The following is a 14458-nucleotide window of genomic DNA, read 5'->3' as shown; positions in this document are numbered from 1 at the left end:
AGCAAATTCTCTTTGGAGGGGAGTCTGGCACCAGAACATTCAGCTGCATGTTGACTGGGATTGTAATCTGCGTCAGCAGCGGCTGTGGGACAGACGGTGCAGTAACAGCAGATCCAGGATCTGTAGACCAGGGGAAAAAAACACCACATCAGGAAACCAGCCAGGATACTATCAGCTCCTCAATCCCTCAGCAGACAGCAGGAGGCAATAGCATTGCCGACTTCTCTCTGAAACCTGTCCAGGAGCCTGTAGGTCTGGCGGAGACACTTAATGAGGTCGAGCAGGAGGACAGCAACGGATCAGCAGACTGACGGCACAGGAAGAGACCCTCTTAAGGAATTAATGGTGGGAGATGACATCAGCAAGTTCTCTCTGAAGCCTGCTGGTCTGGAAAAAGGCAGGCATCAACACATTCAACAGCAGGTTGGCATCGGCAGCAATACAGGCAGACTACTAGGTTTCAAGCATGGTCTCAACAGTAGCTGGTGGCCAGGCCGGGTGGGATCAGCTGTCACTGGTGTATTACCCCGGGAGACAAGAGAGGCTGGTGGGGACGTAAGTGAGACTCCTCAGGAGACAGAGCTGGAGGCTGGCATGACAGGCATGGGCCCTCTGGAAATTAAAGTGGAGGGTGATTTTGTGAGTGAGTTCAAGCGAGATGGCACCAGATCAGCCAGCTGCTGATTGACGCATAGCACAGTAATGGTCGGCCACTGGATTGCAGGTAGTGTGTCAGCTGTCACTGGTGTAGTACCCAGGGAGACGAGAGGCTGGTGGAGGCACTAGTGAGACTTCTCAGGAGAAAGAGCTGGAGGCTGGCATCACAGGCAGACACCCTATATGAGGAAATGGAGGGCGACTGTGTGAACAAATTCTATTTGAGGGCAGTCCGGCACCAGAACATATTGAGCCGCATGTTGACTTGGATTGTAATCATGTCAGCAGCCGCTGGGGGCCAGATATAGCAGAGACAGCAGAACCAGGACCCTAAGACAAGAGGAAAAACAGAGGAACAGAACTAATTAAACAGAAGACGTCAGGAGGCCAGGTGGAGAAAATCTGGAGGAAGAAATGTAGGGCAATGACTCTGCCGGCTTCTCTCTGAAGCCTTAAGGTCTGGCGATTAAAGATGCCATCGGAAGACTTAGCTGCTGGTTGACATGGCGCAGCGATGAGACCAGACCACTGGTTTGCAAACTCATCAGTAGCTTGAGAGCAGGCAGGGAGAGAACAGCTGACAGATGACCAGGACCCAAAACACAAGAGAGCAGGAAAAGAGATGGAAAAAACAACGATTGCATTGACAGGAAAACCTAATAAGGCCAAGCAGGAGAACAGCAGCAGTGAGACCCATCAGGAACAGGATCAGCAGGCTGGTGACACAGGAGGGGATGGAACGGTGGGCGTTGACATGGGCGAGTTCATCTACAGGTTCCGCTGGATCGCAAGCTTTGTCAGCAGCAGCTGGAAGCCAGGCAGGGCAGTCACAGCAGAACCACGATCTAAAGCATAAGGGAAAAACAGAGGAAAAGAATGAGTGTATGGGTGGAACCACATCAGGAAACTATTGGAGGACCAATCCATCAGGAGGCCAATGTTGCAATCAAATAACCTTCTAGAGGAAGAAATGTAGGGCAGACCACTGGGTTGAACATTTCAAAACAACATTGTTCAAAACAACTTTATTTGTGCCCGGAGGGCAATAAAAAAAAAAAACAGAGGCAGACAATTCAGGTAAGGTGTCAGCTGAATGATGAACAGGAAAAAAACACAGGAAAAGAGGTGAAAAAAGAACGATGACATAGGTGGGACACCTAATGAGGCCAAGCAGGGACTGGATCAGCAGGCTGATGTCACAGGAAAAGACCCTCTGGAGGAAGACCTGAAGGACAATGGGAGAGACAGGTGACAGAGCCGGAAGACAAATGATGTTCAACCCCTTCGGAGAGAGTGGGAGTCCAGCATCGCAGGCCGAGACACTCTGGAGGATGGCAGGCACTAGTTCTCTCTGGAAGCTGCTGAGATGGTCTTGAGAGCAGGCTGGCAACAGAAGATGTAACCTGCAGGTCAAAAGTACGGATCAGCAGGAAACCAAGGTGTTAGTCGGAGAACCTCATGTGGATGAAATGGCGAGCGATGACATGGATGAGTTGTCTCTGGAGCCTAGTGGTCTGGCTAAAGGAAGGCATTAGAGTGAATACTCAAATGCGTGCCTTTAGCTGGCAGCTTGGTTGGTCCATGCTGCAATGCAGACCACTGGATTGCAGGCAGGTGTATCGGCGGCAGCGGATGTGCATGACCCAGGTTGTAAGTACAAGAGGCCAACAGGGACGCAAGTGAAACTTCTCAGGAGACAGAGCTGGAGGCTTGCGTCACAGGCAGAGGCTTTCTGGTTGGATTGTCAGAGGAAACAGTGCAGCAACAGCATTTCAGACAGAGACCTCTGGAGCAAATGTAGCATGCAGGAAAATTGTTGCATTGGTGTGCAACCAAGCAAGACTGAGCCACTGGGGCCATACGTGGAGCACACTCAGGGGATCAGGGTGAAAACCCTCAGGTGACGGGTGGATCCAGGGCTTTGTGCTAGCAGTGGCTGGAGGCCAGGCAGGCTGGGCAAAGCTGACACTGGTGCTTTACCCAGGGAGACGAGAGAGGCTGGTGGGGGCACAAGTGAGACTTCTCAGGAGACAGAGCTGGAGGGTGGCGTCACAGGCAGACACCCTCTATACGATGGAATGAAGGGGGATTATGTGAGTGAGTCCTCTTTTCAGGCGAGATTGCACCACAACTTTCAGCTGCTGGTTGACGCTTGGCGCAGTAATGCTCAACCACTTGATTGCAGACTGTGGCTCAGCAACGGCTGGAGTTCAGGCACGGTGGGAACAGCTGACACTGGTGCATGACCTAGGGAGAAAAGAGAGGCTGGTGGGGACGTAAGTGAGACTTTGCAAGACACATGTTGACGTGGATAGTCAGCTGTGTCAGCCACAGCTGTGGGACAGACAGTGCAGGAACCGCAAATCCAGAATCTACAGACCAGGGGAAAAACCACCACATCAGGAAACGAGCCAGGATACTATTCGCCCCTCAATCCCTCAGCTGGAAGCAAAAGCATCGATGACTTCTTCTGGAGGTGGTCTGGAAACAGGAAATCATCAAAGCATTCAACAGCAGGTTGGCATGGTGGGAAATACAGGCGGACTACTAGGTTTCAGGTTGTGTCTCAACAGTAGCTGGTGGCCAGGCCGTGTGGGGTCAGCCGTCACTGGTGCATGACCCAGGGAGACCATAGAGGATGGTGGGGGCGCAAGTGAGACTCCTCAGGAGACAGAGCTGATGAAATGGAGGGCTACTTTGTGAGCCAATTCTCTTTGAGGGCAGTCTGGCACCACAACATTCAGCTGCATGTTGACTTGGATTGTAAGCTGTGTCAGGCTGGCAACAGAAGATGTAACTGCTGGTCGAAAGTACGGATCAGCAGGATGCCAAGCGCTCAGAGAACCTCATGTGGATGAAATGGCGAGCGATGACATGGATGAGTTGTCTCTGGAGCCTAGTGGTCTGGCTGAAGGCAGGCATCAGAGTGAATACGCCAATGCGTGCCTGTGTATCGGCAGTGGCCAGGCAGGGTTTGAGGTTAGCATCACAGGCAGACACCCTCTACATGATGAAATGGAGGGCAATTGTGTGAGAAAATTCTCTGTGAGGGCAGTCTGGCACCAGAACATTCAGCTGCATGTTGACTTGGCTTGTAAGCAGTGGCTGTGGGACAGAGTGCAGGAACAGCAGATCCAGAATCTATAGACCAGGGGACAAAACCACCACATCAGGATACTATCAGCTCCTCAATCCCTCAGCAGGAGGCAATAGCATTGACGACTTCTCTCTGTAGGTGGTCTGGAAACAGGCAGGCGTCAGCAGGTCGCCGTTATGGCAATACAGGCAGACTACTAGGTTTCAGGTTGTGTCTCAACAGTAGCTGTGGCCAGGTGGGAACAGCTGTCACGGGTGCATTACCCAGGGAGACAAGAGGGGCTGGTAGACAGAAGCTCAGTCCCTTAAAGGGGATAGCTCAACGATAAATAAAAATCCCCCCATTATCTACTCACCACTATCCTGATGAAGGGATGGGTGAAATTGTTTGAGTCCACGAAACACTTCTGGAGTCTCAGGGGTAAAAAGTGTTGGAATCAAATCAAAGACAAAAGAAGTAATGGTGATCCATTTTTCAAACGTAATAAAACAGAAGAAAAATACACAACATGCGTCCATGCGGCTTGTGTGCTGTCATCCAAGTATCCAGAAGCCCCAACATTCATATTCGACTCGTAACAGCATCATCTACACCGTGTTTTAAGTCTAAAAGTCCACTAGCGGACGTATCGATGTTGACGCGCACCCCGCGTGTGCCCTTGGGCGAGGGCTTGAGAGCAGTGTGCGGTGTGTGCAAACGTGAACGCGGCTGCGAGGAGGATATTTAGGCTAAAAACACGTAAATGACGCCATTTCGAGTCAAATATGAATGCCGGGGCTTTCCAGACATTTGGATGACACCACATGAGCAGGATGTCGGCATGTAATGTTTTTTTTTCCTGTTTTATTACGTCTGAAGAAGGGGTCCCATTTAATTCAATTGTATTTGATTTGGCTGCAACACCATCTACCCCTGAGACGCCAGGAGTGTTTTGTGGACTCAAACACTTCACCCACCCTCCCATCAGCATAGTGGTGAGTAGATAAGAGTGAATTAGCATTTTTCGGTTAACTATCCCTTTAAGAGAAGGCAGGATGCCTATGTCAGTCAGGGAACAATCTGGGGGATGACATGGGTGAGTTGTCTCTGGATCCTAGTGGTCTGTCAAAGGGCAGGCATATTGTTGTCGTAATGTTGCAGTATTCAACATTACGTCAGTGCAGGCTTCAATACAGGCGGAACACTGGATTGCAGGCTGTGTATCGGCAGCATCCAGGCAGGGTTGGGAACAGCTGAGCCGGGTTGTCAGTACGAGAGGCCAACGGGGGGCTAGTGAGACTTCTCAGGAGACAGAGCTGGAGGCTGGCATCACAGGCAGAGGCTCTCTTTTGGGGTTGTCAAAGGAAACAAGAGTCAACCAAGTTGAAAATCAGCAAATGCATTTCAGGCAGAACCCTCTGGGTGAACTGTGCTACTGGGGCCATACGTGGGACACCCTCAGGAGACCAGGCTGAATTCAGGGCTTTGTGGCTTATCCTGTCAACTCCTCAATCCCTCAGCAGACAGCAGGAGGCAATAGCATTGAGGACTTCTCTCTTGAGCCTGTCGAGGAGCCTGAAGGTCTGGCAGAGACACTTAATGAGGTCGAGCAGGAGGACAGCAACGGATCAGCAGACTGACGTCACAGGAAGAGACCCTCTGAAGGAATAAATTGTGGGCGATGACATCAGCAAGTTCTATTTAATGGTCTGAAAAAGGCAGGCATCAACACATTCAACAGCAGGTTGGCGTGGTCAGAAATACAGGCACACTGGATTTCAGGCATTGTCAAAACAGTAGCTGGTGACCAGGCCGGGTGGGAACAGCTGTCAATGGTGCAGGGAGACAAGAGAGGCTGGTGGGACTTCTCAGGAGACAAAGCTGGAGGCTGGCATCACAGGAAGACACTGTATATATGATGAAATGCAGAGTGATTAGGTTAGAGAATTCTCTTTGAGGGTGTTCTGGCACCCGAACATTTAAGTTGCATGTTGACTTTGATTGTCAGCTGTGTCAGCAACGGCTGGGGGCCAGACAGTGCAGGAACAGCAGAACCAGAACCTATAGACCAGGGGGAAAACAGTGGTAAAGAATAATGCAGAGGTAGGGGACCCCTCAGGAGAGAGCAGGAGGCCAATGTTGCAGGCAAAGAACCTCTGGAGGAGGAAATCTAGAGCAACAAAGAATGTAGTTAACAGTAACTTAAGAGCCCCTCAGAGGGGGCAGATCCTGACACCTACTAGAAACAAGGAGTTGACAGGACATTGGCCAGGATGGACTACTTATCTGGGCGGGCTTCAATGATGACACTGGAGAGAGGACAACAGGGCTCAGGTCGCAAGGCAGCATGGAAATCTGAGGCAAACACTTGGGCTGACTTCAGGGGGTGGAGGGTGACGTGCTGGTTTGAATAGCTGTTGGCTGGCTGCAGGTCAGGAATGGTACATCTGTTTCAGGTGCTGCTGTCAAAGACAGAAGATTTCACAAAGAACAGTTTACATTAAATGCAGTGCAATCTAATCGCAATTCCAATATCTACCTGTGCATTTACAAAATCACAAGTTCAGATTCAATACAAAATGTGGGTAGAGTCTAGCATCGCATTGTTTCTCTCTCATTACAATCTTACTCACTACGAACCACAGTTCTCAGCTCTATACTCAAGTCTTCAGTTATGAGCAGATTCTGTACAAATTCACATTTGTCATTCTTCAGCCTTTCTAAGCACATCGTCTGTGAGAGATTTAGTATTCCCCGGTTTGAAAGATTTTCTCTCTAGTTTATTTATGCAGTAAAAACTTGACACCAAGAACTTGTTTTCACTTGTCATGAGTTTATTTCCCCCCGTGGCAACATTCAGAGACTACAGCAGGTTAAAACTGGACCAAACACTTAAGGCGGATAAACTCCAAAGTTAGACAGGGTGGAAAATAGCCTTGCAACATGAATACGCTTCATACAACAGAGAATGCAACACTTAGTAAAATACAGTAATAACACAAGTACTCCAAAAGAAATGAACCTCTGTTGTAATAAACGCTGCCTTATATTAGTGTATGCCTTATATTAGTGTCATTACGGTATCTTTTCTCTTCAAACCAGTAGGGAATGGTCATTTTTGTTCGTTTGTTTTAGGTACTCAAATATACAAAAATACTAAAGCCTTATTAGTGTTCTCTTGGCTGTTCAACAAATACTTAAAAAAATGCTCTGTAATCAGATTTTTCTTTGATAATATGCCTTCATACTCAATACGTTATTTATATTGCTAATGAAAAAAGTGTCCACAATAATGGCAACCTTTACCACATCTTTAAGCCCTCGTTTGAAAGCAATGGAGTAAGATCAAAAAAGGGAGAAGGTGTTTGGAAGTTTATGCAAATATTAAACAAGTACAAACACGACCATCACAAATTGCAGGATAAGATAAGAATCCTTTATTGGTACCACAATAGGGAAATTTTGCCCAACAACACTGACAGGTGCACAAAATGCATGAATTACCTTCATGTTTGTTTTTCTCTTCATGTTAATCTCTCAGGTGAATGCCAGTGTGAAGGTCAAGGTGAAGGGAAGTGGTGCCCTGCTGGCCAGCGGTGGGATGAAGACCTGTGTGGCTGCGTCTGTGCGGCAGATTGTCCTGGAAATCATCCCCTCAACCCTGACACCTGCCTGTGTCAGTGCAGAGAGAGTTCACACTCATGTCTGCGGCAGGGCAAGAAGTTCAACCCCAACACCTGCAGGTAGGCCAACAGAGAATGTTTCAAGGCTTATTTTCAGCAAATTTGCAACTGGTTTAAGTGTCCTTGAGCAAAGACATCCAATTTCTCAGCTCTGACTTCTAAACTCCTGTGGAGAGGCACAAGTAACGAGAATGTCTCCTTTGGGTATAAAATTATCCACACTCTGGGTCTCTGCCAAACTTTAAGGACCATTACCCCCTCCACACCAAGTAAAAAAGAGGATAAACACACTTTTGTCATAAACATGATTATCATTCTTTTGCATTTGGGTCAATGATGGATAAAGCTACAAAAAAATAAAAAAATCTGCATCATTTCAAAAGGCAATCATTCAGCATATTTTTCTGGTGACAACTGATAAATGTCAGGTGGAGCAACCAGATAAAATATTCATATAAACCAGTGATAAATTGTTTATAAATATAATGAAAATCGATATTGTAATAAATGCATTCCTTTTTACATTTGTGCAGTTATTTTTCCATCTTAAAATGTAAATTTGGATGGTTGAAATATTTAATACCTGGCCAACAGAATGGAAAACAAATAAATTATTGTAAATACAAAAAACTAAATGAAAATAAAGGGTCCGATTGGCAGAGTAGAAACTAGAGGATAAGATTTAATTTGAATTAAATTGGTAAAAATACAGTTAAATAAATTTAAGCCATTTTAAAACTTATTTTAACAAATTAGTTTGTTTAAATAAGTACCATACAGGTAAAGTATTATCTGAACACATCCACCTCTCCAGTGGACCAGAGATTTGTGATGCACATGTGAAAACTCTTCAGTTCAAAAGTACATTTTTTGTCAACCAGTGGGAAAACTGGCCCTGTGTTCTGGGCTTTTGGGACTAGTTTGGCTGGTCAGTCCTTGCGTGTTCACCATGGGAGCGAGTAAAACAACTGAGCTTCCAGAGAATGTCAGAGGGGAGAAAAAAAGCAAAATCTCAATGGACATGTCAAGCATTCCATACTAAAGAATGGAAAACTCTTTCTCCATTTACTTTTGCCAACAAGTTTCCACACAACCTTTTATGGACACAGGGCGCCCTAAACATTTGACCATGGTCTCAGCTGCGTGTTCATTTCAGCACGCATGTTGCGGTTCCCACAGCAAGCATGCTAGAGATCAACCCTCCTCTGAACCCAGAGGCCTGCAGAGAGACAGAGACTGAGTGAACTTGATGACAGTGCACAGAGCAGCCATCAGACAGGCGGGCAGGCTAAGAGACAGATGGAGTGACAGGCACAAAGAAAAACATGAGCAGACATGAGACTGTAAAAGGAGTGATTTATAGTCGTGGCTTTTAAACATATAGGAAAGTTCACAGAAATACACACGCGACCGTTGATGGAACTTTCTAAAACTTACTCTATTTGTGACAAAGTTAAATTATATCAGGCCTGTTGAGCTGAGAATGAATTAGTACATTTCCTTAGTTGTAATATTAGCGCCCAGTTACTATGGATTTCTTCCAAGAAAGCATAATTAATTAAAAAATATATATTTATAGTAGATAATTCATTTTGAGCAAAAAATAAGATTTAGAGTATTTGTAAAAGTAAAAGACTGTGTAAAAACATAATACACTTACATGGAGAAAAACATACCCAAAATTCAGAACCAAACATATTGTGCATAGGATTAGAGGTTTTTATACCATTACACCAAAAAACTAAAGAACTTAACATAAGTGAAGTGATAATTAATAAAAAAAAGTGTAAGTAGTAAATAGTTGCATTCAAAATTCACTGATTATAAAAGTAAATGTGGTGTTAATGAATAAAACAAGTCACATTAACAAAGCTAGTTCCCAGTGAAAATTACTTGTTGCAACAGCTAGACAGATTAGCACCTGCTAATCACCAGCATTAGCCGCAGAACTAGCATCAGTGAAGTGACACAGCAAAAGTTAGCAAGAGGCAGCTTATAAAATGTCTCATGTTAGCTGATAAATTACTATTTAACAATGATGAAGACATTCTCTCAATGACCGACATTTTAGTTTGATGTGAAGAGATAATTAATTAATAAAATGTTACTTGTTACTACAGCTAGACAAATATTAGCACATGCTCATCACCAGAATTAGTCACACAAAGCTAGTTCCCAGTAAAAACTACTTGTTACAACGGCTACACAAATATTAGCACCTGCTAATCACCAGCATTAGCCGCAGAACTAGCATCAGTGAAGTGACACAGCAAAAGTTAGCATGGGGCAGCTTATAAAATGTCTCATGTTAGCTGATAAAATATAATTTAATAAAGACGAAGACACATTTACTCAACTAAAACATTTTAGTTCGATGTGAAGAGATAATTAATGATTAAAATGTTACTTGTTACTACAGCTAAACAGATATTAGCACATGCTAATCACCAGCATTAGCCAATCAGAACTAGCATAACTGAAGTGACACAGCAAAAGTTAGCATGAGGCAGCATATAAAATGTATCATGTTAGCTGATAAAATATAATATAATAAAGATGAAGACACATTTACTCAACTGAAACATTTGTTTGATATGAAGAGATAATGAATAAAATGTTACTTGTTACAACAGCTAAACAGATATTAGCACATGCTAATCACCAGCATTAGCCAATCAGAACTAGCATTACTGAAGTGACACAGCAAAAGTTAGCAAGAGGCAGCATATAAAATGTCTCATGTTAGCTGATAAATTACTATTTAACAATGATGAAGACACATTTTCTCAATGACATACATTTTTGTACATGCAGCATTAGTCACACAAAGCTAGTTCCCAGTAAAAAGTACTTGTTACAACGGCTACACAAATATTAGCACCTGCTAATCACCAGAATTAGCCACAGAACTAGCATAACTGAAGTGACACAGCAAAAGTTAGCATGAGGCAGCATATAAAATGTATCATGTTAGCTGATAAAACAAAATTTAATAAAGATGAACAAACATTTACTCACCAACTGAAACATTTTAGTTCGATGTGAAGAGATAATTAATGATTAAAATGTTACTTGTTACTACAGCTAAACAGATATTAGCACATGCTCATCACCAGAATTAGCCACACAGAACTAGCATAACTGAAGTGACACAGCAAAAGTTAGCATGAGGCAGCATATAAAATGTCTCATGCTAGCTGATAAAATACAATTTAATAAAGATGAAGACACATTCTCTCAACATTTAAAACATTATATTAAGATATATTATAATTATAAGACAGGAGTGGAGCTGCTGAGAAGAACAAATGTCAACCAAATTAAAGCTAAAGCTGAAAACCTAAAATGTCGGATTAGCATAAGTATTGTAAGCAAAGCGGGGGAAGCTAACTCACCTCAGGTTGGTCACGGCACGTATCAGGCGTTAAGTCCCGTAAAGTTTCCAAAAATGTCTCCTTTAAATCTTCCTTTTCTTCGCGGTTGGTTTAAAACGCGTTTAGCGTCGATTCCAGCGGTTACAAGTTAAAATAGTCGACGTTAAAAAATCCGGAACGGCGACAATTGAATCTTCTTAAGAAGATAGGCAAAGAGGAGGCGGGAGCTTGTGAGTGACAGGTGAATGCTGCCCTGCGATTGGCTGCGCGGGTGCATTGGCGGGAACAAACGTCAGAGAGCGCGTGCTGTCCACTGCGCAGACTCCGGCTACTGACGTCACCAGGGCAAAACATGGCGGCGCCTGTATCCAGGTTATTTAAACTTTAAAACTGCGTGGGAATGCACACGCGTCGTCCATTTTTTGTTAATAGTCATTGGATTGCATTAAGTAGAAATGGATCTAGCCTGAAAAAATAACAACAAAAACCCAGCAGATTAATAGAAGCAAATTAAGAAGCACCCCAGCATAATAACAACCAAAGCACATTAATTGTAGGATCCCTGTTTCTTAAGATTAGCACTTGAGTCGAATATTAATTTTAAAATGGCATAAGAGCGATTGTGTGTCTTTATTTGTTTAAAAATAATAAACCTACGTGAAGTAAAACATCCAGAAACTAACATATTTATATAGGCAGTATATAAAGTATTACCTGAGGATGTACATTTTATATACTTGTACATGAACACACAAGTAGCTGGTACCTCCCAGTCCATCTCTGCGATATATATGAGGTCAGTGTGGGATATTATTATTATTCCTCTCCCTCACTCTATTCATTGTTTTGTCTATATTTTGGTTTGACTCAACATCTGGTCACAGGAGGCGGTGCACAGAAGACCATACACCTACTGTGATTTTGAAGGAGAGAGTTCCTAGAATGTGGCCTTTATTCCTGCTCTCTCTCTCTCTCACACACACACACAGAATCTTTTGATGCGTGCACAAACAAAACTTGGATTAGGGTGTATCCAGAAGGGATGTGAAGATCTGAATCATCAATAGTATGCACGCCAAGAGAATATTGTCTCCCCTGTGTCGTCTCTTTTATTTCTCCCCCCTGCTCCTCTCTCTTCCTCTTCCCTTCGAAAAAAACCCTACGCCTCTTCCTTTTCATCCACTCTTTTCTTTTTTTTCTACTTCCCCTCCTTTTCATCCTCCTCTTGATGTTGCCTTTTCTGGCCCTCACTCACACTGTCCTCCCTCTTGTCCAGTTGTTACAGGTTGCCGTGCAGAAAGTCCAAAGGTGATTGCTCGCCGGGGTTTTACTACAGCCTCAAGGTCTGCCAGTGCATCCCCGACTACATGAGGCCTGAGTGGAAATAACCAATCAAAGGCCCGACAGTGGAGCAGGAGTGATTGCCCTTTGACCCGAGGCTTCAAACTCTTTGGCCTGAAAACAAAGGAAGCAGACATAACTCTTTGAATGGAGGACAGGAATTACATTTACTTGTATTGGATTACAGCAGACTACAAGGAGCACTTGGAGGAGTTTTAATTAGGCGGCCTGCGCTCTAATGCTCTTCCAGTAAGCTACAGGAGAATGGTTCTTTTCCCAATGAAACAATTAGTCCACCCACATGCAGTAAAACCGGTAAAAGACGAGGAAATGAGGATATATATGACTCTCTTGGACACCGTCTGCCCAAACAACCCGTCACAATTCCTAAAAACTATGCTGCAAAGAGTGGGCGGGATGGACCAACCAGAACCTTAGTCAGCATTCGTCCCAGCTGCAGCCTGTTTGAGCAAGAAACTCAACCACGACCGTGTGAAATGGAAAGTGGAACAGGATAATAACAGAGCAGGCTGCATGCCCCCACCCCCCACCACCCAGATTAAGCTGTTGGTAACAGGCAGCAGAGTCGTGACATATTTGAGAGGTTGAAGGATTTACTTTTGCAGAACTCTTTTAGCAGAAGTGATAATATATTTTACTGGTCCATTCAAAGCACCAGCGACAATTTCCAATAACAGATTTTAATATGAGCGTGTTTGTATTAAAAAGGGATGGAGTGAATCCCTTACTGCAGCTGAGGGTTTTTATTCTGGCACGCTTTTTACATCATGATTCCTTGCTGGTGCGGCGTCCTTGATTTTTTTAAATAACAGAAAAGCAGTTTAATGCCAGAGCCCGTTTCATTAAAAGCTAATTTAAACACTCCCCACAGTTATTTTATTCCAGTTTCTACTTGCCTCTACTGCAGTGCTGCTCTTTGAAGATTCCCTTCATACACGGCTGAATCCATTCACAATGGATGGCAACACTTGGGTAGTTTTAGTTCTTCTTCTAATTTAACTTTACACATTCTATGTAAAATATTTTGTAAATATTTAAATCTTTTTTTTTTTCATATTTAAAACAGTGATATTTTAAGGAGGGACGTGCGTTGTTGTATAATACTGTATTTAAGTCACAATCATAACTAAATATTGTTTTGCTTACATGTCTTTGTACTCCGCTAGTTTTAATTATGGAGAAATTGAAAATTTTAAATGTCAACTTTTCCTGCACTGCAAAAGATTGATGTTAATAAGTCATATAAAACGCCTCAGCTTCAAATGTTATGATCTTCTGGCTCAGAAATACCCTAAATGTTAAGATGAAGATTAAGTGCAGTGTAGAAACGATTGTAGTGTTTTTGCTTCATGGATACAGAGAAAAATGATATTGTTGCTATGATTAAATATTTAAAGTAGTTCTGAAGTGATGATTAAAAGCATTGTCACACTCATGTTTTTGTCCCGGTTTTGTTCATGTTCATGAATAACCTTATTGCATTTTCCCAGAACAACTCAACCCACAAAGAGCATTTTTGATTCTCCACCAACCAAACTGTGGAATTTTCAAACCATAAAAAAAATACTATTTCAGATTTTATTTTGTATTTGAAGCAACACTGTTACTTTTCCTGCCAAGTGACAATAAGTGTGACACTTATGAGATGATGTTGAATGCTAAACCACTGTGTAGAGAACTGCTGTATACGTTTAGCTATTGAAACAATAGCACAAGTGGATAAGCGTTAATACAGTCACCAACTTACTCAGTATTGATGTACTTCTATTTTATTCTGTCTGTAAACCCCTGAATATAACGCACTGAATTGTAATAAGACTTAATTCAGAGGATGAACAGTGTGTTGTTTCTATTTTTCAGTAAGTTATATCCCCCAGGTCAAGTAACAGGTATGTGTTTATTATAATACTACTTCATAAATGTAGTATGCGGTATCCTAACACATATAATCCAATACTAATAGATAACAGGAGTTAAAAACGTGTCACTGCTCCTTTGCGTGATGATAAACACACGTTACCTGGCTCATGTTTCAAATTAAAATCCAGTGGAAGAAAAACCTCCACCTGCCAGTCAACAGACGCACATGCACCCACCTGTGAGCGGGAACCTGACTCTCCCTGCTTTCTCTTGTTTCTTCTTCAGACTCAGACACAGATGGAAAATGGAGTGATCGCCTTTCAGTCTGGCCCCTGTGACAGTCGGTCTTATCACACAGCCAAAACATTCGCCTGTCTGCATCATTAGGCTGCTTTACAGTGACTAAGTCTGACTGGTAATGACTCGCATCCAAGCCAGAGAGCAGA

General features: G+C 43.4%; 1 protein-coding gene and 1 long non-coding RNA gene across 3 annotated transcripts in view; one reads left to right on the top strand and one right to left on the bottom strand.

Annotated features, from left to right (window-relative positions):
- Positions 1 to 14458, top strand: part of LOC117777309 (vascular endothelial growth factor C-like) — a 25534-nt gene extending 11076 nt beyond the window's left edge. The window contains exons 7-8 of the mRNA XM_034611999.1: positions 7275 to 7476; positions 12067 to 14458. Of these exons, the coding sequence (XP_034467890.1) occupies positions 7275 to 7476; positions 12067 to 12178 (314 nt within the window). The 3' untranslated portion in view covers positions 12179 to 14458. The remainder of the gene's footprint in view (positions 1 to 7274; positions 7477 to 12066) is intronic.
- Positions 6046 to 10979, bottom strand: LOC117777331. 2 transcript variants are annotated; one of them, XR_004616577.1, is made up of 3 exons: positions 10812 to 10979; positions 7238 to 7470; positions 6046 to 6195 (listed from the first exon to the last, which is right to left on the bottom strand). It is a non-coding gene; the product is annotated as an uncharacterized LOC117777331 (long non-coding RNA). The 2 variants fall into 2 exon arrangements; XR_004616578.1 differs by having other exon boundaries at positions 6046 to 6192.

Source organism: Hippoglossus hippoglossus, chromosome 2, assembly GCF_009819705.1.
Source record: "Hippoglossus hippoglossus isolate fHipHip1 chromosome 2, fHipHip1.pri, whole genome shotgun sequence".
Taxonomy (NCBI): Eukaryota; Metazoa; Chordata; class Actinopteri; order Pleuronectiformes; family Pleuronectidae; genus Hippoglossus; species Hippoglossus hippoglossus.
The sequence above is the reverse complement of the archived record's forward strand: the minus strand, read 5'-3'. Positions and strand labels throughout refer to the sequence as shown.